The sequence below is a fragment of the Gadus chalcogrammus genome, chromosome 2 (genome assembly GCF_026213295.1).
Source record: "Gadus chalcogrammus isolate NIFS_2021 chromosome 2, NIFS_Gcha_1.0, whole genome shotgun sequence".
Classification (NCBI taxonomy): domain Eukaryota; kingdom Metazoa; phylum Chordata; class Actinopteri; order Gadiformes; family Gadidae; genus Gadus; species Gadus chalcogrammus.
In genome coordinates, this window is record NC_079413.1 from 20459035 (window position 1) to 20485935 (window position 26901).

General features: G+C 45.0%; 1 protein-coding gene, 5 non-coding genes and 1 pseudogene across 6 annotated transcripts; 6 read left to right on the forward strand and 1 right to left on the reverse strand.

Annotated features, from left to right (window-relative positions):
• The first annotated feature begins 988 nt into the window (after positions 1-988).
• On the forward strand, positions 989-1204 carry LOC130376552 (small nucleolar RNA U3). The gene has a single exon (XR_008894064.1). It is a non-coding gene; the product is annotated as a small nucleolar RNA U3 (small nucleolar RNA).
• An 800-nt stretch (positions 1205-2004) lies between these two features.
• LOC130376585 (small nucleolar RNA U3) lies at positions 2005-2220 on the forward strand. The gene has a single exon (XR_008894067.1). It is a non-coding gene; the product is annotated as a small nucleolar RNA U3 (small nucleolar RNA).
• An 800-nt stretch (positions 2221-3020) lies between these two features.
• Positions 3021-3262, forward strand: LOC130376729 (small nucleolar RNA U3; annotated as a pseudogene).
• A 747-nt stretch (positions 3263-4009) lies between these two features.
• LOC130376574 (small nucleolar RNA U3) lies at positions 4010-4225 on the forward strand. Its single transcript, XR_008894066.1, has one exon. It is a non-coding gene; the product is annotated as a small nucleolar RNA U3 (small nucleolar RNA).
• Positions 4226-5022: 797 nt separating this feature from the next.
• On the forward strand, positions 5023-5238 carry LOC130376519 (small nucleolar RNA U3). Its single transcript, XR_008894061.1, has one exon. It is a non-coding gene; the product is annotated as a small nucleolar RNA U3 (small nucleolar RNA).
• Positions 5239-12386: 7148 nt separating this feature from the next.
• Positions 12387-21586, reverse strand: LOC130402395 (TOG array regulator of axonemal microtubules protein 1-like). The gene is made up of 14 exons (XM_056606543.1): positions 21560-21586; positions 20396-20510; positions 18424-18573; positions 16653-17069; positions 16196-16322; positions 15926-16031; positions 14870-15105; positions 14361-14519; positions 14138-14264; positions 13879-14051; positions 13410-13593; positions 13063-13282; positions 12882-12968; positions 12387-12613 (listed from the first exon to the last, which is right to left on the reverse strand). Exons 1-14 carry the CDS (start codon positions 21584-21586, stop codon positions 12387-12389), a joined length of 2355 nt encoding a protein of 784 aa, XP_056462518.1.
• A 3232-nt stretch (positions 21587-24818) lies between these two features.
• LOC130376530 (small nucleolar RNA U3) lies at positions 24819-25034 on the forward strand. Its single transcript, XR_008894062.1, has one exon. It is a non-coding gene; the product is annotated as a small nucleolar RNA U3 (small nucleolar RNA).
• Positions 25035-26901: the final 1867 nt, after the last annotated feature.

Below are 26901 nucleotides of genomic sequence, written 5' to 3' on the forward strand. Positions count from 1 at the left end.
TTTGAGTGCCCTGCCTGCGCAAACATTTTCTGGACTGTCCCGTTTTATTTTGGCCATTTTAACATCTTTGTTAATAAATTAATTCATAATCTTTATTAATTACCAAACTAAGAACATCAAGGCGCAATGCGTTTTAATAAAAACGCATCCAATAGACGGAATGTCCGATGGTGTCGCCACTGAGGCTATAGCTGACGATGCTCTTAGCGTCCTACGAGTACCTACGAGCACCCCTGGAGTACTCGTTAGCTACGAGCGTTTTCAAGACGTTCGTTCCCCACGATGCTTTCGGGAAACGCAGTGAAAACTCTACGATGCCCTTTCGACGCACTTCACGATCCACTTAGGCTAACGACACTTTCGGGAAACGGGTCCCAGGTGTATATAATATATATAAATAATGTTTCACTTTTGATGTGATGCGAGTGATGGCCATATCAAGTAATTATTAATTCACTCTATGTGCATTGTGCAAGTTATCATATTGTAGACAGTATCAAGTCATTTGCACACGCTGAATCTGGAATGTCTGTACAATAACGGCACAATATAGCAGTAGACTATACACATGAATTTCCTGTGTTTAATACTTGGTAGGATTTTGAATAACATAAATATACAGAGAGGTCGGATGTGAGTTGAACTAAAGCAGTGGGGATTGAGTTGAATTCCGACAGGCGGGGTGGTACTTTCGTCAACGGACCCCCGTGTATCGCAAAGAGATGTGGGGACTATTTATCTCTATATCTCTTTATCATATCACTCCGTTAACGTAGTTGTGCGTGGTACCCGTATTGGCCCTTATGATCACTAGTTTTGAACGTCACTCTATACCGATGTTTGAGTTCAGTTTCAATGAACTAAGATTTGTATCAGTGCCATCCGTTATTTTTACATGAGCTGAAATATTGTGAAAGTTCTACCTCACAACCACCAGTGAGAAGGACTACCCCATGAATTGGTGCCCGTCCGCGCCCGTTTCAACACTAAGATCATACTTTCAGGGATCATTTCTATAGTCTTTGACTTGAGAAATATCATACAAAAGTGATCGGTTACTCTAACCACGATGAAGAGAACTGATGTTCCCTTCTGAGCGCGAAGCGGGCAGTGAGTGATGATGCATTTCATCCGCTCCTTGCCATTGATGACCGTTCCATGCTCTCTAGTGGAGCCTCGATGTAGGGATCATGATCAGAGTGGTTTGATGTTGGCTAGATATTGTACAAAATAACAATTAGTCATTATTCTGAGTCGTTGGCAATTTGTTACGCCGTTAGTATGTTTATTTTACTTAGTAAGTATTGTGTAGGCAATCAAAAATACTGATGCAGTGTAGGCTCTTGTAAACCGTTTGAAGTTACCTGCATTGCTGGTGTAACTGCTCAGGTGTATATAATGTGTATAAATAATGTTTCACTTTAATGTGATGCGAGTGATGGCCATATCAAGTAGTATAAATTATTAATTCACTATATGTGCATTGTGCAAGTTATCATGTTGTAGACAGTATCAAGTCATTTGCACACGCTGAATCTGGAATGTCTGTACAATAACGGCACAATATAGCAGTAGACTATACACATGAATTTCCTGTGTTTAATACTTGGTAGGATTTTGAATAACATAAATATACAGAGAGGTCGGATGTGAGTTGAACTAAAGCAGTGGGGATTGAGTTGAATTCCGACAGGCGGGGTGGTACTTTCGTCAACGGACCCCCGTGTATCGCAAAGAGATGTGGGGACTATTTATCTCTATATCTCTTTATCATATCACTCCGCTAACGTAGTTGTGCATGGTACCCGTATTGGCCCTTATGATCACTAGTTTTGAACGTCACTCTATACCGATGTTTGAGTTCAGTTTCAATGAACTAAGATTTGTATCAGTGCCATCCGTTATTTTTACATGAGCTGAAATATTGTGAAAGTTCTACCTCACAACCACCAGTGAGAAGGACTACCCCATGAATTGGTGCCCGTCCGCGCCCGTTTCAACACTAAGATCATACTTTCAGGGATCATTTCTATAGTCTTTGACTTGCGAAACATCGTACGAAAGTGATCGGTTACTCTAACCACGATGAAGAGAACTGATGTTCCCTTCTGAGCGCGAAGCGGGCAGTGAGTGATGATGCATTTCATCCGCTCCTTGCCATTGATGACCGTTCCATGCTCTCTAGTGGAGCCTGGAGGTAGGGATCATGATCAGAGTGGTTAGATGTAGGCTAGATATTGTACAAAATAACAATTAGTCATTATTCTGAGTCGTTGGCAATTTGTTACGCCGTTAGTATGATTATTTTACTTAGTAAGTATTGTGTAGGCAATCAAAAATACTGATGCAGTGTAGGCTCTTGTAAACCGTTTGAAGTTACCTGCATTGCTGGTGTAACTGCTCAGGTGTATATAATGTATATAAATAATGTTTCACTTTAATGTGATGCGAGTGATGGCCATATCAAGTAGTATAAATTATTAATTCACTATATGTGCATTGTGCAAGTTATCATATTGTAGACAGTATCAAGTCATTTGCACACGCTGAATCTGGAATGTCTGTACAATAACGGCACAATATAGCAGTAGACTATACACATGAATTTCCTGTGTTTAATACTTGGTAGGATTTTGAATAACATAAATATACAGAGAGGTCGGATGTGAGTTGAACTAAAGCAGTGGGGATTGAGTTGAATTCCGACAGGCGGGGTGGTACTTTCGTCAACGGACCCTCGTGTCTCGCAAAGAGATGTGGGGACTATTTATCTCTATATCTCTTTATCATATCACTCCGTTAACGTAATTGTGTGTGGTACCCGTATTGGCCCTTATGATCACTAGTTTTGAACGTCACTCTATACCGATGTTTGAGTTCAGTTTCAATTAACTAAGATTTGTATCAGTGCCATCCGTTATTTTTACATGAGCTGAAATATTATGAAAGTTCTACCTCACAACCACCAGTGAGAAGGACTACCCCATGAATTGGTGCCCGTCCGCGCCCGTTTCAACACTAAGATCATACTTTCAGGGATCATTTCTATAGTCTTTGACTTGAGAAATATCGTACGAAAGTGATCGGTTACTCTAACCACGATGAAGAGAACCGATGTTCCCTTCTGAGCGCGAAGCGCGCAGTGAGTGATGATGCATTTCATCCGCTCCTTGCCATTGATGACCGTTCCATGCTCTCTAGTGGAGCCTGGATATAGGCTAGATATTGTACAAAATAACAATTAGTCATTATTCTGAGTCGTTGGCAATTTGTTACGCCGTTAGTATGTTTATTTTACTTAGTAAGTATTGTGTAGGCAATCAAAAATACTGATGCAGTGTAGGCTCTTGTAAACAGTTTGAAGTTACCTGCATTGCTGGTGTGACTGCTCAGGTGTTTATAATATATATAAATAATGTTTCACTTTTGATGTGATGCGAGGGATGGCCATATCAAGTAGTATAAATTGTTAATTCACTCTATGTGCATTGTGCAAGTTATCATATTGTAGACAGTATCAAGTCATTTGCACAAGCTGAATCTGGAATGTCTGTACAATAACGGCACAATATAGCAGTAGACTATGCACATGAATTTCCTGTGTTTAATACTTGGTAGGATTTTGAATAACATCAATAAACAGAGAGGTCGGATGTGAGTTGAACTAAAGCAGTGGGGATTGAGTTGAATTCCGACAGGCGGGGTGGTACTTTCGTCAACGGACCCCCGTGTCTCGCAAAGAGATGTGGGGACTATTTATCACTATATCTCTTTATCATATCACTCCGTTAACGTAGTTGTGCGTGGTACCCGTATTGGCCCTTATGATCACTAGTTTTGAACGTCACTCTATACCGATGTTTGAGTTCAGTTTCAATGAACTAAGATTTGTATCAGTGCCATCCGTTATTTTTACATGAGCTGAAATATTGTGAAAGTTCTACCTCACAACCACCAGTGAGAAGGACTACCCCATGAATTGGTGCCCGTCCGCGCCCGTTTCAACACTAAGATCATACTTTCAGGGATCATTTCTATAGTCTTTGACTTGAGAAATATCGTACGAAAGTGATCGGTTACTCTAACCACGATGAAGAGAACTGATGTTCCTTTCTGAGCGCGAAGCGGGCAGTGAGTGATGATGCATTTCATCCGCTCCTTGCCATTGATGACCGTTCCATGCTCTCTAGTGGAGCCTGGAGGTAGGGATCATGATCAGAGTGGTTAGATGTAGGCTAGATATTGTACAAAATAACAATTAGTCATTATTCTGAGTTGTTGGCAATTTGTTACGCTGTAAGTATGTTTATTTTACTTAGTAAATATTGTGTAGGCAATCAAAAATACTAATGCCGTTTAGGCTCTTGTAAACCGTTTGAAGTTACCTGCATTGCTGGTGTAACTGCTCAGGTGTATATAATATATAAAATAATGTTTCACTTTTGATGTGATGCGAGTGATGGCCATATCAAGTAGTATAAATTGTTAATTCACTATATGTGCATTGTGCAAGTTATAGTGTAGACAGTATCAAGTCAATTGCACACGCTGAATCTGGAATGTCTGTACAATAACGGCACAATATAGCAGTAGACTATGCACATGAATTTCCTGTGTTTAATACTTGGTAGGATTTTGAATAACATCAATAAACAGAGAGGTCGGATGTGAGTTGAACTAAAGCAGTGGGGATTGAGTTGAATTCCGACAGGCGGGGTGGTACTTTCGTCAACGGACCCCCGTGTCTCGCAAAGAGATGTGGGGACTATTTATCACTATATCTCTTTATCATATCACTCCGTTAACGTAGTTGTGCGTGGTACCCGTATTGGCCCTTATGATCACTAGTTTTGAACGTCACTCTATACCGATGTTTGAGTTCAGTTTCAATGAACTAAGATTTGTATCAGTGCCATCCGTTATTTTTACATGAGCTGAAATATTGTGAAAGTTCTACCTCACAACCACCAGTGAGAAGGACTACCCCATGAATTGGTGCCCGTCCGCGCCCGTTTCAACACTAAGATCATACTTTCAGGGATCATTTCTATAGTCTTTGACTTGAGAAATATCGTACGAAAGTGATCGGTTACTCTAACCACGATGAAGAGAACTGATGTTCCTTTCTGAGCGCGAAGCGGGCAGTGAGTGATGATGCATTTCATCTGCTCCTTGCCATTGATGACCGTTCCATGCTCTCTAGTGGAGCCTGGAGGTAGGGATCATGATCAGAGTGGTTAGATGTAGGCTAGATATTGTACAAAATAACAATTATTTATTATTCTGAGTCGTTGGCAAATTGTTACCCTGTAAGTATGTTTATTTTACTTAGTAAATATTGTGTAGGCAATCAAAAATACTAATGCAGTTTAGGCTCTTGTAAACCGTTTGAAGTTACCTGCATTGCTGGTGTAACTGCTCAGGTGTATATAATATATAAAATAAGTTTTCACTTTTGATGTGATGCGAGAGATGGCCATATCAAGTAGTATAAATTGTTAATTCACTATATGTGCATTGTGCAAGTTATCATATTGTAGACAGTATCAAGTCATTTGTACACGCTGAATCTGGAATGTCTGTACAATAACGGCACAATATAGCAGTAGACTATGCACATGAATTTCCTGTGTTTAATACTTGGTAGGATTTTGAATAACATCAATAAACAGAGAGGTCGGATGTGAGTTGAACTAAAGCAGTGGGGATTGAGTTGAATTCCGACAGGCGGGGTGGTACTTTCGTCAACGGACCCCCGTGTCTCGCAAAGAGATGTGGGGACTATTTATCTCTATATCTCTTTATCATATCACTCCGTTAACGTAGTTGTGCGTGGTACCCGTATTGGCCCTTATGATCACTAGTTTTGAACGTCACTCTATACCGATGTTTGAGTTCAGTTTCAATGAACTAAGATTTGTATCAGTGCCATCCGTTATTTTTACATGAGCTGAAATATCCTTGCCATTGATGACCGTTCCATGCTCTCTAGTGGAGCCTGGAGGTAGGGATCATGATCAGAGTGGTGAGATGTAGTGGTGCCGAGATGATGCCTCATGAAACGTCAAAGCCTCGCAGCCATATGAACCATCAAAGTGGTTCGACCTCGAAGCTTCAAATGAGTACGCTAGGGACACCTAGTGGTGAATGAAATTATGATGAAAGAAAGAGTTTCCTGTGATGATGTGATGTTTGCTTCGTACAACATCAAAACGTTTAAGAATTAAAGTCATTTCAGTGATACGTGTGAGTGTGCCGTTCATAAATATCTCCCGAGCTCATGGTAGAGAACAAATCATTTGACAAAGATTTTAAGTCATCCCGGGCAAAATAGATTGTCTTATAACTACAGTAGCCTACTAATAATTGTAATAATAGAACTGCATGATGACTGAGAATGAGTGTGATTAATTACATAGCCATAAAAGTGATCTTGGAACTGGGTTGGGTCTTCTTTTTGTAAAAATGTGCCAATTGTGAACCCATATCGCGGAACAGCCCGAGATGAAGCCTCGAACGTCACTCGCTACGTCATTTCGCCTATGTGAATCCTACTCGATACGGAGCTTCGCTGGGGGAGGAGCCGAGGTACTCGACACACGCCCCGATGCCTCGACGAAAACCATAACATCACTACCCGAAACTGGTGGGGGGGTCTGGTGGATTTAGCTTGACCATGGGAGCAGTGCTGTTGTCCACAATGAACTCCTCAGAGAATCAGATGAGGTCAATGTGACGGTCCCGGCACGATAGACCGTGAGCGTTGATTTGACAGTGGGACGAGCAGACATCAACCTCCCCTACTCAGCCACAGTTAAAATCAAATGCATGAATGGCAGCGAGCTGGTCTTCCCAGAAAAAAATTCTGTATAGCTAATGCCATTATTTAACGTTTCAGCTTAGTAAATGATAATTTCAGTTCAAATATTCCATATGCTGTAAATTTGTTTTCCAGTCCAACAGCCTGGAAAGATGATACGTTTCTGAACACTTCCTGTCAGATGCTAATCTTACTACTATAATAGCAGGCCTGTCGCACCAGTTACTCAAGTTGGTCATGTGCGCATGTGCCAAGCAGCCTGCAGCTCACACACACACACAGCACACGCAAACCCATACACCGTAAGCACTAGGGATGGGCACGGTAATTCGAATATTTGATTATTCGAAACGGTGTGGGTAGTTGACTTTGAGATTTTTTTAAATTTTTGCCTTAAGTTCATTCAATATATTCATTAGCTATATTAATAACATATTGTTCATTAAACGTGTATACCAGTCATACTCAAGTAGCGGCCCGCGGGTCTTTTGTGGCCCGCGGGGTGTCTATTAATGGCCCTCGAGCTGTTTTGAAAAGTTTTTTTAATTATAAAAAAAAAATAATAATAATAATAATAATCGTGCTGGGCGCTCTTATTTTGAAACCGCGCGCCGCGATCTCAATACGAGGCTGGAGGTTGCAACGATAAACAGATAGCACTCCAGCCCACAGACCGCTCCAGCCCTCCCAAACTCGAGGCAGACAGTCCATCTCAGCAGCAGTCAGTCACACGTATACCGACCGGAGCCGTAATGGCATGCTCCAAATTTGCCCCAAAAAGAAAACTGGACAGCGAAAACCGCCAGTTCCAACCAGAGTGGACAGAAAGGTTTGCGTTCTTTCTACCACCGTCCAGCCCTCGCCCTCTGTGCTTAATATGTCAACTGCGGCCAATTTCCCCCTGCTGAATAGGATGGCAGTGCACATCCTTACAATGTTTGGATCCACATACAGATGTGAATCTGCATTCTCAAAAATTAACTTCATCAAAAATCAGTACCGGAGTCGCCTAACCAACGAGCACGTGCATCAGTGTGTCTCCCTGGCAATCACACCATATCAGCCCAGGTTTGAAGCATTGGCCAAAGAAAGCAGAGGCCAATTCTCCCAAGCACAAAAATGGGCTGTCTGAAGGCTTTTTGTTTTTTTTGTTTTTTTATCTTGAACAGGGTTATGTTTGGTTTTATTTAGTTATTTTTTTTAATATATGCCTAAATTAAAATAATATTTTTATTTTAGGAAATATTTTTGTTTTTTTTTAATAAAAAGGAAATGTTATGTTATAAAATGTTGTAAATGTTATACATACGTTATGTTATGATACGTTATCGGACGTACACGGTCCCAATAAATGGCCCCTTGAGTCCCTGAAAAAAAAAATTGTGGCCCCTCATCATTTCTACTTGAGTACCCCTGGTGTATACTAATGCCATTCAATACTTGGAATACTTTGCTATACCGGCAACCTCCGTTCCAGACGAGTCTTTTCCACGGTGGGCTTGATTGTGAATCGCTTCCGCACCCGCCTATCCCCCGAGCACGTAGATATGCACAATTTTTTGTTCAAGAATGACTGAGTGATGCAGTAGGTGGGATTATGTGTTATGTTAACTGGAAATGTTTTAGACATACTGTATTTCCGTCTTACACTAAATATATTTTTGTTGATGAGGCAGGCCCATGCGCTGCTAGTGGAGTTCTGTTGATATGCAAGCCCACCAGTACTTGTACTTTTTGCTGCTGTGCTTCAGTTACTTGAATCTATTCAGTTTGTGCCTTAAATTTACTCTAATCTTATTTCAGTTTGTGCCTTAAGTATGCAATACTGTTCATTCATATTCTTGTCCAAAATGATGGTTTCGTTTGATTCAGCATACTGATTTCGAGCTGTGTTTTTCCTTCTAAAATGCTCAATTGAACAAATTGGATTTGATTTCCCTATTTATTTGACTAATAGAGATGGAAAACGAATGCCTTTGATTAGTGAATGCCAGATCATGGAAGAACTTCAGACTTCATTATGAGTGCGCTACACATTATTTTATTTTTTTTCATAGTTCGGTTAACCGGTTACTCAAAAAAGAAATTGCCGAATATTGATATGCCTTCAAATGCATCTCAAGCACGCACATACACAACACATGTACACTACGCACACACACGCACAAACACGTAAATGCACACACGCACGCGCACACCGCACGTCAAGACAAATACACCTACACACTCGCCGAGGTAAGACGTTATGTTTTTAAACATAACGGCTACGCCATCGACAAACGCGCAGGTAAGAACACAGACGCACACACCGCATCGACACTCGCCCTTAAACATAACGGCTCCACCATCAACACATGCGCAGGTAGGAACACACACACACGCGCAGACACCGCAGCGACACTCGCCCAGGTAAGACGTTATGTTTTGAAACAACGGCTCCGCCATCGACACACATGCCCAGGTAAGAAGCTTTGCAAATGATATAGTTCAGGGCCCTGTTTCCCGAAAGCATCTTTAGCCTAAGTGGTTTGTGAAGTGCGTCGTACCAACATCGTTCAGTTTTCACTCCGTTTCCCGGAAGCATCGTTGGTAACGAACGTTGTGGAATGACTCGTAGCTTACGAGGGCTCCAGGGGTACTCGTAGGGTCCTAAGAGCCCTATGTTGTTAGTATTTACTAACTTTATGCAAGGTCTACGTTCGTGCAGTACTCGGCGTTGACTCGTCCTAAAAATACAATATTATTGTAAATTATATCGCATCAAAAAAGCGGTAGCTAACGTTAGTTGAATCAAGCAAACAAATAGCTGTTGTTTTTGCCCCAAAAATCTTGACCTACCTTGAATTTAACAGATAGTTCCTTCAAATTTGGGCTGTACGGTATGGACTAAAATGTATATCACGGTATGATTTGAGGCATAGAAGGTAACGGTATTATATCACAGTATGTTAATTGTATCTTCTAATTTCGATATAAATGCTTCTGAAGGGGTAAAATACTGGTAAGGCAGCAAAACTGCATAAAAAAAATTAAAATGTTTTCTCAAGTTACTTCCATCTCTGAAAAACACTAATGTTTAATAGTATGGATTTGTTTCTCTTGCGGACCTTGCCGTATAGTTTCGGCATCTCAATTTGGCGCAAATTCATACTGGTGTACTTTCTATACCATTTATACCGTACACCCCTACTTCAAATTGATGTCAAGAGTTTCCATCAGACTCGCGCGGTAGCCAGGTGTCTCATGCATAAGGACAGCTTCCCCCCCCCCCCCCCCTAAAAAAACTCTTCGGTTCTACGCGATTCACGTGAATGACCCAATTGACCAAGAAAACGAGTTTGCAGGAATGCAGAACATGTTACCCTGCGTTCACACCAAAAGATGCAAAAAGTTGACGCGCGTCACGATCCCGTTCGAAGTGAATGTAGAGACGTGTTGCTGCTTTGCTGCCGCAGCATTTGCTGCCGAGAAAACGGGCAGCAAAATTTGATTTGCGGCGCGTCAAAATCTGATTTGCAGCGCGGCATGCCCGTGCCCGCTGCCGGGCACGGGCGGCGGGCGCGTTCACGTATTTTGCGGCGGGTCAAATGCTGCTCGAGTTGAAATATTTCAACTTTTCGGCAGCAAACGCGTGATGACAGCCAATCAGCGTTCAACAGCGTTGCCACTGAGGCGTTGCCACTGAGTGACATGCCGTAACAGCCAATCAGTGTTACTTAAATGGAGGAGAAGATAATAATTGCAGTCTCCGCATACCCGGTGATCTTCAAAACCACCGTGGCCAGTTATAAGTGTCCAATACATATATATTTAAGCAATAGATCACGCCAGGCTGTGGTATGTGCTCATTATACCACTTTACAACGCGCAGCGGAGGGCCGGCGACCCCCTTCACAGTGGTATAATGAGCACATGCCACTGACTGAATTGATCTATTGCTTTTATACAACGGTTACTATTATGGCGAAACGAAAGTCATAGACACACTACATTTAAAAAGAAACCAAGAAAGTCAAAATAGCCGTTTAATTAAAGAATACAAAAAAGTAGTCCCTCCTGGCTGCCGCTATGCATCGATGGTCGCTATGCAACACACTTTAGCGTCCCTCCGAGAGAAGGCTCCGATAGAGCGGCTCGCCGGCAATTTATCCTATGGAGCAGTTCACTCGCCGTGTGCCTAAGCTTTCGTTAGTCTCTCCATCGCCTTGCTCACTCCCGGAGTAACAACATTTACACGCTCTCCATCATCCAACATATGTTTTACTTTGTAACTGTTTCTACTTCCAGGCGCGGATTGATATGCAAACTTTCACAAAATGATCGGGCGTCATAGCAGTCATGTATACGCTCATTATACAACAGTTGTATAAATATAAGTATAAATGTCCAACCGAGAGATCCTAGCACCGATCCTAGCTAGCAGGTCATCAAACTGTGCTGGAGTCAGCCTCAAATTGCGCTGGAAACGTTCGCCATCCAGACGGAGCTCCTGCAGAAGACGGTGAAATTCACCGAGCTCTGTACGGCTCCGAATGGTCTCATGAACCCATAAACGGCGGGCATTCCGACGTCTCTCCCTCTTCCACAACAGGTAAAGACATGCAATGCTCGTAATGTCGGCCATGGTTGTGAATGAATTCAGAAGCACCGCGGGAAAAACTTGCCGCGCATCAAAACTGCGGCGCAGCAAAACTTTTGCGGCGCAGCAAAACCTTTGCCGCGCTGCAAAACTTTTGACGCGCCGCAAAACTTGATTTGCGGCGCCGCAAAACTTTGGCGGCAACGCGTTCGGGCAGCAAATGCATCTTTTGTTGTGAACGCAGGGTTAGAAGTCAACAACATAATTTATTGTAGCAATTGAAAATTCCAAAAATACATGCACAGCCGAAATTACAGTACCTTAAACAGCTGAATTCTCGCAGCCATCATCCTCCGACTCTGTAGACTGTGGCACTGGCACACTACTAGCCGCAAGTGCCGCAGGTAGGAAGAACGATTGAATTGTTCGCTTGCTCATTGTTCGAATGGAAGGTTGAGATCGTTCTCCTTCTCACAGACCCGCGGCGGTTTCCCGCAATCGATAATCTCTATGACCCTCCCCCTCCACACATTAGCCACTTAGTGGCCATTCCCTATCTTTCTCACACTCTTTTGCCTGCTACAGATTTCGGATTCATTGACGCGCCCCTTCCACGTTTAACGTGTAAAAATAAAGAAGAAAAAAAGGGGCAAATGCGCGACTGAATTTTTGCTGACGCGCATGCACGACCAGCAAAAATTTTGTCGCGCATTCTCAAATTCTGTTCGCAAAACGTGACCAATTGGTCGCAGTCTGGAGCCCTGCCTTACTGCTCCCGACGACCTGGCTATCACCTTGCATGGTTGACTCTGCCGTCGGTGTGTCAATGTGTGTATTAACCGATGTAAGTCGCTTTGGATAAAAGCGTCTGCTAAATGCCCTAATTGTAATTGTAAATTGTACCTGTTAAAGTGCAACACAAGCTACCTGTAAAAGTGCAAAGAGAGCAGTGAGTCTTCTCGTTCCCGTCCTTACGTCATTTTTTATTCAGGACATGGTTCTCAGCAGCTGGTTGAGGTCCCTGCCGACGCTCGGGGGCTGGGAGGCGGCGCTCTGCCGCAGGCCGGGCCCCATCTGATGGTGGAGGGCTCGGCACAGGCTGGTTGTCGCCCGGTGCACGCTGCCGCTGGACGGGCCCAGCAGGCCCCACAGCAGGGGCAGCGCCTTCTGCTCCACCAGCTGGGGCCGGCGGGGGTACAGCTCCATCACCAGCTCTGGGGGGGGAGGAGGAGACGGAGGGAAAGGGGGAGGGGAGGAGACAGGAAGAGAAGGAGGTGGAAACCAAGGACGAGACAAAATAATGGGAGACAGGAGGAGACAGAGGAGAGGAGGAGACAGAGGAATAGGAAGAGACGGAGGAGATGAAGGCGGCAGAGCAGAGCGGATCAGATGCCGCTTGATTGGCCACACAATGGTAGACGTATGTTTGGTGCTGATCATTGCAAAGAACAAAACAAACAAACATTTTAGCCATTAACAAACCTGCAACCTTCTCGATCAGGTCCACCTTTGCTTGGCCGCTAAGAACCCGTGCCTTGAAGCAGAACGGCTCAAGGAGGAGGCTGTTGTCTGGAGAGGGGCAAGGGACGAACACATGAGTAACAAGGACAACACCGTGGTCAGACCGGACCGTGTTCTGGACAGCTCCCCACCGGGCCCTCACCGAGGTTCAGCACCAGCTCGCAGAGGGCCCCTGTGGCGGCCGAGTACACAGCGCGGTTCTTGGAGTTGAGGTGGTTGTCCACGATGGCGGGCACCAGGTGGTTGAGCACCCCGGACAGGTTGTCCTTCAGCAGGCGCACCATCCCCTGCAGGGCCTCCAGGGCATAAAGGTTCACCTTACGGTTGGACTCCAGCAGGCGGTCTCTGAAGAGGTCAAACACCTGGGGGAGCGGGGAGAAACGGGGAACAGGTGAACAAAAAGGGGACAGGAGGGAGTCCCACCAGGAAAGGGGATAAGGGCGAGTGTGAGGTAGTGGGCGTTTACGAGCGGTGGGGGGTTTTACGGACCGGGAACAGGCTGCGGATGACCATGCTGGGGTTGTGCTGGCAGTCGGCCACCAGCTGGTCGAGGCCTTTGATGCGCTCCCTGAAGTCCTTGGACTCCAGCAGAACGGTGAGCTGCCTGATGTACTCAGCCTTGTCTTCGATGATGGGCCCCTGAGGTTTGGAGCTGTACTTGCAGTTGGGCTCCCTGGAGGGTACCACAAAATATAATGTCATGAAACTGCATACATACTTACTACATATATATGTATGATCTTGGAAATAAGATAAAAGATATTCTTAAAGTTTGCTTCAAGTTGAGAAAACGAACAAATGCATAAATAAATATAGGAGAGACATTGCAAACAAAAGCCATCATGTGTGCTCTGGAACACGACCCCGAGAGAGGAGCTGACCTCATAGCATAAGTAAGGCTTTTACTTTCACCAACATATTTCCAAGGTGGCTGTCATGCGTCTGGGAGGAGTCTCACCTGGGGGTGGGGGTGGTGGTGGTGGTGGCGGTGTTGGTCGGGGTGGCAGTTGTGGTGGTGGGGCTGGGGGCTATGGTCGGTTTGGGGAGCTTCCTTTGGAGCGTCGAGGCCCTGGCGGTGCCACTGCCGGGAAGCGAGGCTGGGGTCTGGGGCGTCTCACCCAGACCCTGACCCTGACACAACAAACACAACAACAACAACGTTCACCAGACCCGTCACCAAGCGATAGGGTGGGGCGAGAGGGCGGGGCCTTCCGTACCTTTGCCTTGAGTCCACTGACCGCCTTGCGGGCGGCGGAAAGGTCCTTGGTGGGGATGTTCTTCTCCAGCAGGCTATCAAAGTCCCGGTGGGAGGACAGGAACACCAACATCCGGCGGCCAAAGGACCTGAAGGGGGAGGAGTGAGACCGGCACGTCACCGAGCCGTTGGACACACGCCAAAGCCTTCAGCCAACACAGGAAGCCACCGGGGGCTCTACGTGCCTGGGTTCCGGGGAGGAGTCCAGGGCCAGCTTGACCACGGCCGGGAGGATTCTGTCCGTCACGTCCTTCCCTCCGGACAGCAGGCGGGCCACGCCCACCCTCTCCAGCAGGTCGGCCAGGTGCTGGGCGGCGCACTTCCTCACCGCCGCGCTCAGGTGGCTGCAGACGCACACAGGCTCAACATGAAGGACGCACACAAAGAGACACAAACCACAGAAGTACACAACGGACGGAGATAAGGAAACATCGGCTAGACCTCTGGAGTATCCTACCTACCAGTCCAAAGCAGATTAAGGATGTTAGAAACGTTTCCTTTGACACTCAAGTCCTGTTTAAATGTCTATTTTTTCTGTTGTGCGTTTGCATCTGCCGCTGATTCTTTGTACTTTATATAAATCACAGATTTGATCTTGCAATACCGTTACTGTGGTAGATATACTAGAAAACATAACAAGGCGCAATACAGTGTGTTTGTGTCTGCGTTGTGCGTGTGTGTGCAGCCCCCTGACCTCAAACCCCCGTCCAGGAAGGCGTTGATGCAGCGTGCCGGCGTGCAGTGCCGCACCATGTGGCCCAGCGCTGCGTCCACTTCCTCCCGTATGAAGGCGTTGCTCTCGGCCGCCTTGTGCAGCAGCGCCCTGGCCGTGGTGTCTACCTCCTTGTCCATGGCCCGCTGCAGGTGGCAGTACAGGACGCCCAGCGTGCACACGGCTACGCGGGACACGCCCGAACGCAGGTTCTTCACCTGAAAACCAAACACACACGTGGTAGACACCACTCTCACTCTGTAAAGGTTCTTTGAGTGTCTTGGAAAGCGCTATATGAAGGAAATGCAGGTGTTACATTATAATATGTTTCACACTCTTCGCTTCATTCAAGGCTGTGTTTTGCTGACATTGTTCATGACGAATCAACCACTCGTTCTATGGTGTAGAATTGTTGGGGATGGTTTTACACACAGCGAGGTAATATAGACTAAGCCAGGGGTGCCCAACCTTTTTTCGACCCAAGATCTACTTTTCAAGTAGCCAACCTCCCGAGATCTACCAGTCAAACCTACCTTCTAGCAGGGGGTGGTGGTGGTTTGTATCGTGGACCTACGGACTTCAGTGGGGGTTTCATTCCGTCTGCACACGGCGTCTTCTCAACAATGATCAATATTATCTTCCTCCCACTCAGGGTGAAAAGGTCTTAACTTGTTTCCCCTCAGCCATGCCAACGTTTAGGAATGCGTAACTACTGTTGACGGCTTTCAACTACTGTTGACAGCGCATGCGCCACCGAGCGTATATGTCCCGCGCAATTTATTTATTTAAAAAAAAAAAATTGGACTTGGGATCTATCGGCGGTCTACTGGTAGACCGCAATCGACTGGTTGGGCACCCCTGGACTAAGCTGTAGACAGGAGGATTGAGTTTGTTTTACACTTGCAGACAGTGACGGACTGTCCACACCCAGCCGCCCGCCCACTCACACGCCCATCCACAGTGACAGACGCTGGTCTCCATGTTACGTGGTAGAGAGAGAGAGAGCACCAGGGAGCAGGCCCAGAGAGGGGGAGCTACCTCTTGCACGAGGGCGAGGCAGACGTCGCGGAGCCTGGGGAGCAGCGTGTCCACGTGGTTCTGGGCCAGACTGCGCAGCACCGTGAGCCCTTCCATCTTCTCCTGCCTGCGTTCAGAACCACAGCAGGTCAGTCAGATGAAACACAAGATTGGATTGCTTCGACTAATTGTGTGTGTGTGTGTGTGTGGGGGAAAATTCTGAGTGTCTGCGGTGTGTGTGTGTGTGTGTGTGTGTGTGTGTGTGTGTGTGTGTGTGTGTGTGTGTCTCACCAGTTCTGTGAGCTGATGAGAGTGAGGCTCTGTGTCATGGCCAGCTCAGGTTTGGGGAAGGGGTGGGGCCCGGGGGGCTCTGGTGGGTCTCGCTGGGGGCCGCTGAGGGAGCCCTGGGACAGCTCATCTGCACACACACACGTTTGAAAAATAAACGCCGGTCTCAATTAGACGCCGGCGCCTTGCCATGGTCGCGTGACAACATCACAGACGTAGTTCCGAGCATTACCAACTTTCGCCAATAGATGGCATCAGTTCACCAAAAGGAAAATCCAAAGGAATTAAAGGCCTGTTCCATATGGACGCCTCTCCCAAACACAAGCCGCTTGAGTTCAGGGATTGAAACAAATGAAAGCCCGGGCTAATAATTAAAGTTTTGTGGCATGCAGGCTCAATCCTATAAAAAAAGAAGAGTTACTTTGGATTGATTTATTTGTGTAAGAGATGCCATTCTTACCTCTGCTATCCAACAGCTTCTCCTCCAGCTCGGGCTCAGCGGTCAGCCTCTGGTCGGGGAAACAGCGGCCCCCGTTCTTCTGCCGCTTCCCAGAGGGCCCGGCCTCTTCCCCTGCCTGGTGGGGGGGCGGGCCCCGGAGCTTCTCCCGGGGGATCCTGCCGTTCCTCAGACGCTCCTGCACAGGGGGAAACGGGCTGAACGCGCACTTACCTCTGCCCGCCACGCCTTCAGGAACGTCAGAGGCCGGCGGGCTGCCTGGGGCCTGGGACCTCTGGCCGTTGGCGGACTGGGAGCACTCCCTCCCAGGGAGGTCCGCCTCGGCGCCTCCGAGCGCCCGGCGGCGGGCGGAGGCAGCGGCGTTCCGGGAAGAGGGGGCGGAGCTCAGCTGGGCGTCCCGCAGATCCACTGTGAAGGACACTGTTTAAAAGTACACGTTAAGCATACTTTAAAGCAACAAATATACCGTATTTTCCGGACTATAAGTCGCGTTTTTTTTGTAGTTTGGCTTGCCCTGCGACTTATATTTCGAAGCGACTTATATGCCAAAATTGTGCGTACATAATCTTCGGCCGCAAGATGGCACCGTCATTCATTAGGCCTACAACTGAACGCTGCAAGCCTACTGCACCACCGAATAAATTATATTCTCGTCGTCATCGTCCTCAATGTCCTCCGGTTCAACCAAAGCTACCCCAGCCTTAGCTGCAATCTTGTGCAACATAGCTGTCACACATATCACAGCGCATGACTTGGCCGGCGAAAACTGGAGCCCTCCGCTGGACTTGTGAAGGCAACTTCCACCTCCCGATCGTGCGCTCAGGTTTAGGACCGCGGCGCATACGCGTCCGGTGGAATCCCGGGGTCACTGAATTCGGTATACTCTCAGAACTACGAGTGGGACCGACACACCTATATTGCTATTGCAATTTTATTCAGTCTCTCCAGACTAAACGTTCTTGTTTAAACGTTTAAAAATAAATGCGACTTATACACCGATGCGACGTATATATGTTTTTTTCCTCGTCATGGAGCATTTTTTGACTGATGCGACTAATACTCGGGAGCGACGTATAGTCCGGAAAATACGGTACTTGGAATAACTTTTGTATGCTTCAATTATATTTGTACTACAATAAAGTGTACTACTTGTTCACCTGGGGGTCTATGTGGGGGCTTGGCCTCAGTAGGGCGGAGGACGATCCTCTCGTTGGCGCCAGCGGCTGGGGCAGCCAACCGGGGCAGCCTAGCCCCACGAGGTTGGTCAGGGTCAGCCACTTCTAATGAGGGGAAATTAAGTACACTTTAATAAAACATTTTAATAATGTTTTACACAGGACTTGGAAATAAGTGTACTTTACACAAGTACACAATGACCACGCATTTGCAATTTTTCTAAGGCAATCTAATACAATTTGAGATTAACTTTCTGCAAGTATACTAAAATACACTTCTACTTTGCTATTCAGATACCTTTTCCAAGTACACATACGTACAATTTACAATACACTTACAATAAAGTACACTTGCAATACACTAAAGTATACGACTTCTTCACCTGGGGGGGTTTGGCCCGGGGAAGTCTCCTGGCTCGAGGCGGCACCCAGAGCCCGTGCACGGGGGGACACGGTGTCGGAGTGCGCCGCCGTGATCCAGGCTTCCTGGCCGTCAGCCTCCTCAGCCACAGCCAACCGGGGCAGCCTAGACCCACGAGGGTAGCGGGGGTTAAGGCCCGGGGGCTTGGCCTCAGTAGGGGGGCGGAGGACGATCCTGCCTGGGGCCTGGGACCTCTGGCCGTTGGCGAACTGGGAGCGCTCCGTCCCAGAGAGGTCCGCCTCGGCGCCTCCGAGCGCCCTGCGGCGGGCAGAGGCAGCGGCGTTCCGGGACGAGGGGGCGGAGCTCAGCTGGGCGTCCCGCAGATCCACTGTGAAGGACACTGTTTAAAAGTACACGTTAAGCATACTTTAAAGCAACAAATATACTTAGAATAACTTTTGTATACTTCAATTATATTTGTACTACAATAAAGTGTACTACTTGTTCACCTGGGGGTCTATGTGGGGGCTTGGCCTCAGTAGGGCGGAGGACGATCCTCTCGTTGGCGCCAGCGGCTGGGGCAGCTAACCGGGGCAGCCTAGCCCCACGAGGGTGGTCAGGGTCAGCCACTTCTAATGAGGGGAAATTAAGTGCACTTTAATAAAACATTTTAATAGTGTAGTACACAGGACTTGAAAATAAGTGTACTTTACACAAGTACACAATGACCACGTATTTGCAATTTTTCTAAGGCACTCTGATACAATTTGAGATTCACTTTCTGCAAGTATACTAAAATACACTTCTACTTTGCTATTTAGTATACTTTTTTTAAGTACACATACGTACAATTTACAATACACTTACAATAAAGTACACTTTTTATAAGTACAATGCAATAGCACTTCAAGTATTTCAGAATTAATGTACTTTTTTTTCAGTACATTAAAGTGGAACTTAATGGCATTTATTGTGAAGTACACTTTTGAAAAGTAGGCCTACATACGTTAAACATAGTTCAATTTAAGCACAAAAAGTAAAAGTTCACTTGTAATAACTTTTCTATACTTTAATTATATTTGCAATACACAGGGGTTTTCTAAGTGTGAGAGAGTGAGCCCCCCCTCAGAGAAAAAAATTCAGCTGAGCGCCCCGCCCCCCCCCAAAAAAAGTTCTAAATACCTATGTTTTGAAAGCTATCTTAATTATTTTACACATTTTAAACATCTCTGATCATAATTTTCTAACATTTGTAACATATTTTTGAAACATTTGAAACATATTTCTTGTTTTTTTAGACGATTTATGATGACTATATGCTCTGTAAGGTAACCTTGGGTGTCTTGAAAGGCGCCTCTAAATTAAATGTATTATGATTATTATTATTCTATTTTTCTAAACATATTTTTTTAAACATTTAAACATATTTCTGAAACATTACAACACATTTCTTTACACAATTTAACAACTTTATCTAAGCATGGTTTAGCTTAACCTTTTTTAAATACACTTGAACATCTTAATCTGTGTAAACTGCCAGTTTACAGATTCTTTCAGGGTCCCCGACTCTGAATTTTCTGAGTCAAATCCGATCTGCCTTTTCAGTCCAGAGATTCGACTATTCGGCGGGGTTTGTTTACCGGCGTTGCTATGGTGACCTAAATTATTATAAGCAACCGAAAACGATGCCGGTTTGAAACTAAAACTGTGATTCTGAAAAAGCATTAATGCTATCAAAATTCCGTTTCGATAGTATTGAAGATACAAGTGTGTCGATTTGTTTAATGGTTTGAACGATGGTAAACGGTTGAAAAATGAATGAGTTACGATGTCTAGAAGTAGGTGTATCAGAATGGGCTGACGTCTTCAATGAAAACAGCTGAAAACGAAGCGGTATGAAACTAAAACTGTGATTCTGAAGAAGAATTCAGAAGAATTTTAGATGATATCGAAATTCTGTTTGGATATTTTTGAAGATACAAGTGTGTAGATGGGTTAAATGGTTTGCACGAAGATAAACGGTTGAAAATTGATTCAGTTATGTTACTTCTACAGTTGAAGTACGATTGATGATTTGGATCATAGACTTCCAAGGGTTTTTTCGGGTTTATTATTCACGTCGCGCTCCCCCTGAAGAACTCTGGCGCCCCCCAGGGGGGGCGCGCCCCACAGTTTGAAAACCACTGCACTAAAGTATACAACTTCTTCACCTGGGGGGGTTTGGCCCGGGGAATTCTCCTGGCTCGAGGCGGCACCCAGAGCCCGTGCACGGGGGGACACGGTGTCGGAGTGCGCCGCCTGGATCCAGGCTTCCTGGCCGTCAGCCTCCTCAGCCACAGCCAACCGGGGCAGCCTAGCCCCACGAGGGTAGCAGGGGTTAAGGCCCGGGGGCTTGGCCTCAGTAGGGGGGTGGAGGACGACCCTCTCGTTGCTGCCACCAGCTGGGGCAGCCAACCGGGGCAGCCTAGCCCCACGAGGGTAGCAGGGTTTAAGGCCCGGGGGCTTGGCCTCAGTAGGGGGGCGGAGGACAATCCTGTCTCTGGCGCCAGCGGCTGGGGCAGCCAACCGGGGCAGCCTAGACCCACGATGGTGGTCAGGGTCAGCCATTGCTAATGAAGTGAATTTTAGTACACTTTAATAAAACATTTTAGTAGTGTAGTACACAGGACTTGAAAATAAGTGTACTTTACATAAGTACACTAAAATACCACTTATTTATAACTTTGTATAATCTTTATAAGTACACTCTAAGTACAGCTTGAGATGTAGTTTACTTAAATACACTTCTACTTTACAGTACATTTACAATAAAGTACACTTTTTACAAGTACAATGCAATACCACTTAAGTATTTTAGAATTGGTATACTTATTTTTCAGTACATTAAAGTTTAACTTGATAACATTTATTGTGAAGTACACTTTTGAAAAGTACATACGTTAAACATACTTTAATTTAAGCACAAAAAGTAAATGTTCACTTGTAATAACTTTTCTATACTTTAATTATATTTGCAATACACTAAAGTATACAACTTCTTCACCTGGGGGGGTTTGGCCCGGGGAAGTCTCCTGGCTCGAGGCGGCACCCAGAGCCCGTGCACGGGGGGACACGGTGTCGGAGTGGGCCGCCTGGATCCAGGCTTCTTGGCCGTCAGCCTCCTCAGCCACAGCCAACCGGGGCAGCCTAGCCCCACGAGGGTAGCGGGGGTTAAGGCCCGGGGGCTTGGCCTCAGTAGGGGGGCGGAGGACGACCCTCTCGTTGCTGCCACCAGCTGGGGCAGCCAACCAGGGCAGCCTAGCCCCACGAGGGTAGTGGGGGTTAAGGCCCGGGGGCTTGGCCTCAGTAGGGGGGGCGGGGACGAGCCTGGTCACCTCGGTGTAGGACTCCCTGTCCGCCATCATGATGGAAGCAGGGGTCAGTTGAGCCCACAAAGAAAATAATGTCTTCCTGTCCATCGTCGCTGTTCGATAATCTCTCTGAGTCTCTGTAATGAAACATATTCAATTTATTATTTAATTAATGGAGTCTTTACCACATACATAGATTGGACCACTGCTTGGGTCTGAAGCATACTCATGCAATTTTGATTTCTGGTACAAGAAATTAAGTGTGTGAGTGATGTGGAAAATGTGTGAAAAGAGAATAAAACGGCATGAGTTGTACGCTCCTATCACGGTGTCTCGTTAGGTTTACAACAACATTACTTGCATTGGAAGTCGATAAAGACACTAATTCGGTAAAAGTCACGGTTCATCACTGAAACGTTGAACCAACCACGAGTGTGAGTGCAGCGCATACCGAACCATGTAATAACATAAACGTCACTAGCCACTAGCTAGTAAGAGAGTGAGCTAATGCAGTCGTTAAAACACCTCCAGCAGCAGCATTGCTTCAGATATGACCCTCATTAAGTGCGATGGCGTGAATACATGCAGCAAGAACGTTCCACAAATGTACCGATCTGTATATTCATGCGGTATTACGGTTATGGTTTTCGACTTTACGGTTATGGTGACAAAAGGTTACGACGATAAATCGATCGGTGTTTTCCCCGTGAAAAACCATTTACAATAACATACATAATTGTTAGCGTTATCGATCAGTTAGATGACTTTCTAAAATGACATTGAACTTTTCGAAGAGGGGGCAAGGGCCCTTTGGTGTTTGTTGGAGAGTGAGGTGAGAGAGGCCGAGGTCCACGACGCCCCGAGCACGGCTTAACCTTATTTCAATCGAGCAATATGTGGTAGGCTAGATTTATCTTTTACACTTCGATAAATATATAATTGATATGTAATAATGTGCCAGGGACGGATTTATAATAGCATTGACATAAAATGGGACTACTTATTACTTAGAGCTATAGTTCATGACTTACCTCTACTTGGCGTCGAAGGGCGAAGGAAAACTTTAGAACTTGAGCAGGTACTTGATTGACACGAGACATTATGACGAGTCCAGCTTCCCGAACCTATCATTGAGCGCATTGTGACCTCACAGTAATTTGTGTGTGTTTTAATAGAAAACCAGCCTACAGGATACCCCAGATCTTTGAAACAAAAATATCACAAAACACTAATGCTTTGCATTATTGCGTATGCATGCTACTGATACAGAAAATTGCACCAGGTGTGATGTGACCGTGTGAGGATTAAACCAACCTGAGTTGGACATCAGTGAATCACACATATGAATGCATGCGTTCATATGCATGTGCATATGAACATTGCAAAGTATAATATTCAACATTTCCACATTCAATCATCATAAAATATCTGATTGCCTAAACGACTACGCTACTACGCATTTCAAGGTTATGGTTTGGCAGCAGGTGGCAGCATAGGACCTGAAACCAAACATTTCAAACCCGCAAGAAAGACACCCTCATATCAATTTGGGGGCCCGATTTGCCAATCACAGGCCAAAGCTGGGTTTACTTTAGTGCTCAAAAGTTTGAAACATGGCCGGTTAGCTTTTTCCTTTCGGCTCTGTATTCATTTTTCATGCTGAGAACGACACAATATTCAGTTATGCAATTTATTATTTTTTTGGGCGATTTAAGTCACTAGTCAAAGACAGATGCTTATGTCCAATGGCCTATTGTTGGCTAGGTCTGTTGGTTTACGGCCTGATAACAGATGCTCATTGAATCAGGGTCAAGGACAAAATAACATATTCACACACCACATCCTTCAAATGAATCATCTAGGCCTACTTTTGGCATTCTTTCTATAATTGTAGGTTGTACTTGGTGATCATGTATTGTAGGGCTAATACATGATCACCAGCCTACAACCTACAATTATAGAAATTATAATTGTTGCGTTTTCTCCCGGAGGCCAAGGGAAGCCAGGCTTCCCTGTTTTTTAGACATCCAATAAAAACATTTATATTAACATTTCCGGTTATTCTTTGGTGCCGTGTTGCTATCATTTCTTACACATGTTCTCGTCTCATTGAGCATTTCGAAAAGCGCCCCTCTAAATGTTAAATACTGAATACGAGGTAGTGTTGGCTCGTTCGTTCGCGAACAGGTTCAATTGAACGAGTCTTTAGAACGAACAAACCAAACCGGTTCGTCTCTCTCGTTCGTTCGGTCGTCTCGTTCACCATTCGATTCACCGGAAACTCGACTGAACGAACGAATGAATTTCCGGTAGCACTAACTCCACTGAGTCTGACTGACTCAGATGAGAAACGTGCAATGGCGTGCATTCCATGATGCAGACTCAGTGGAGTTTGTGCTACCGGAAACTCGACTGAACGAACGAACGAACGAACGATTCGCGAACGACTCCTCGTGGCGAACTGAATCACGAGAACTGGGTCACGGAAACAAATCATTAAATCCACCATTAGGTAAAACACGACATTGCACATTGTATGTCCGTCGTTGGCAATTTGTTACGCCGTTAGTATGTTTATTTTAATTAGTAAATATTGTGTAGGCAATCAAAAAATACTGATGCAGTGTAGGCTCTTGTAAACCGTTTGAAGTTACCTGCATTGCTGGTGTAACTGCTCAGGTGTATATAATATATAAAATAATGTTTCAATTTTGATGTGATGCGAGTGATGGCCGTATCAAGTAGTATAAATTTTGTATGTGCATTGTGCAGGTTATCATATTGTAGACAGTATCAAGTCATTTGCACACGCTGAATCTGGAATATCTGTACAATAACGGCACAATAGCAGTAGACTATGCACATGAATTTCCTGTGTTTAATATTTGGTAGGATTTTGAATAACATAAATAAACAGAGAGGTCGGATGTGAGTTGAACTTAAGCAGTGGGGATTGAGTTGAATTCCGACAGGCGGGGTGGTACTTTCGTCAACGGACCCCCGTGTCTCGCTAAGAGATGTGGGGACTATTTATCTCTATATCTCTTTATCATATCACTCCGTTAACATAGTTGTGCGTGGTACCCGTATTGGCCCTTATGATCAGTAGTTTTGAACGGCACTTTATACCGATGTTTGAGTTCAGTTTCAATTAACTAAGATTTGTATCAGTGCCATCCGTTATTTTTACATGAGCTGAAATATTGTGAAAGTTCTACCTCACAACCACCAGTGAGAAGGACTACCCCATGAATTGGTGCCCGTCCGCGCCCGTTTCAACACTAAGATCATACTTTCAGGGATCATTTCTATAGTCTTTGACTTGAGTAATATCGTACGAAAGTGATCGGTTACTCTAACCACGATGAAGAGAACTGATGCTCCCTTCTGAGCGCGAAGCGGGCAGTGAGTGATGATGCATTTCATCCGCTCCTTGCCATTGATGACCGTTCCATGCTCTCTAGTGGAGCCTGGAGGTAGGGATCATGATCAGAGTGGTTAGATGTAGGCTAGATATTGTACAAAATAACAATTATTTATTATTCGATGGCATTTTGTTACGTTGTTAGTAGTGGTGGGAAAATAGACGATTCTTCGATGCATCGCGATTCTCGCTAGAACGATTCTGTCTCGATGCATACGTTTTTTTTTGTTTTTTTTGCCTGCTGCAACATTCTGTTCGCCAGAGAGGGATAATTTTTGTAACTTTAAAATCATTTAATTTATCTTCAGTGTGTATTGGCCAATCTGATTAGTCTTGACACGATTGCGATTCAGCCTACGCATAGCATGCGTGCAAACTCACAGCCAGACACAAGAACTCCTTCTAATTCAAGAGCAGCTTTTCCTTTAATGACATAGAAAAGAAAGATTAGAAATAAAATAAAACTGAAACCTATTTTTTGCATGCTTCCATATTGTGTTATAATGCAAGGTGCATTGATTATTGCATTGTTCATAGAAAGTCATATTTGTGACAAAAGCTTTCTCTCTTATGAAATATTAGATAAGTTAATTCATCTGTTGATGTCTTTAATGATCATCACAATAGTAGGAAGTGATTAGCAAACTCTGTGTAGCAAACCCAGATATATATATATATTTTTGAAAATCACGCATGTAAATGTACATAAAAAAAATTGTTGCATCGAGATGAAGCGATTACCTTCATCTCGAGATGCATTGAGATGCATCGAGATGCATCGATAATCGCTTCAGAATCGAATCGTTGACCTCATAATCGGAATCGAATCGAATCGTGAGCTGCCATGAGATTCCCACCCCTACCGGACACCAATAGAAAAACGCCACGGTGTGTGGCACATTTCATATACAACATCACTCATTACAACGACGGTACAAAAAATGTAATAGTGTTTGAATTCCCGCTGAAACAGTGGGTTCCCGGGCTCTTTAAACTGTAATGGCATTATTAAAGGTCCCATGGCATGAAAATCTCACTTTATGAGGTTTTCTAACATTAATATTAGTTCCCCTAACCTGCCTATCTTCTCCGAATGGCTAAAACTTGCGTTCGGTGTAAAACGTGCACTAGGTATCCTGCTCGCCTTGGAATGTGGCCCCATAAGGGCCCAAGTTACTTCCCCTTTCTCTGCCTTACCCGCCAAGAGAATTTGGCCCGCCAATGAGACCATGAGCTACAACCATGCGAGCGCCACATGTGTGTGTGTGTGTGTGTGTGTGTGTGTGTGTGTGTGTGTGTGTGTGTGTGTGTGTGTGTGTGTGTGTGTGTGTGTGTGTGTGTGTGTGTGTGTGTGTGTGTGTGTGTGTGTGTGTGTGTGTGTGTGTGTGTGTGTGTGTGTGTGTGTGTGTGTGTGTGATTACACACACTGTAACGGAAGTGTTGTACACTTCTTTGTTAATTGGATAAACGTTCTGCTGTTGGTGTTATGGCGCATAACACGTTGGTTCTTTGACGTCTCTCAGACGGTTATCTCAGCTATATTAGAGAGGGTGTGCACACCCACCCCTCCACCGCGGGGTTATTGCCATTTACCCTTGAAAATGAAAATGTTAATACCCCTTAAAAAAATATAGTAGCGACCGATAAAAGATATCTTAATTAATAGAATAGTAACATAGTTTCATAATAGTTAGTCATCTGTGAGATCTATATTTTTAAAATGTGTGGCTTTTTATAGACACGTTTCCCTCTGGACCGTTGTTGAAACCACATATACCATCTAGTGCTAGTGTTACCCAGCACTATATTGTTTTTCATATCGAAATAATGCACTCGTCATGAGATAGACGTATTAAGAGGATTCATAGAATAATATATTCATGAAACGTCCCTTTTAACACTTTAAACTTTCACAGCATCTGACCATTAACACCTCATCGAG

Excerpts from the sequence above, each read along its gene's own strand:
- LOC130402395 (XM_056606543.1), bottom strand. The coding sequence starts at position 21,586 with ATGGCGGACAGGGAGTCCTACACCGAG. Across the intron at positions 14,052-14,137 it reads TCAGTGGACTCAAGGCAAAG|GGTCAGGGTCTGGGTGAGAC; the intron begins GTACGGAAGGCC and ends TTGTTGTGTCAG. Across the intron at positions 13,283-13,409 it reads TCATCCGCAGCCTGTTCCCG|GTGTTTGACCTCTTCAGAGA; the intron begins GTCCGTAAAACC and ends CCGCTCCCCCAG.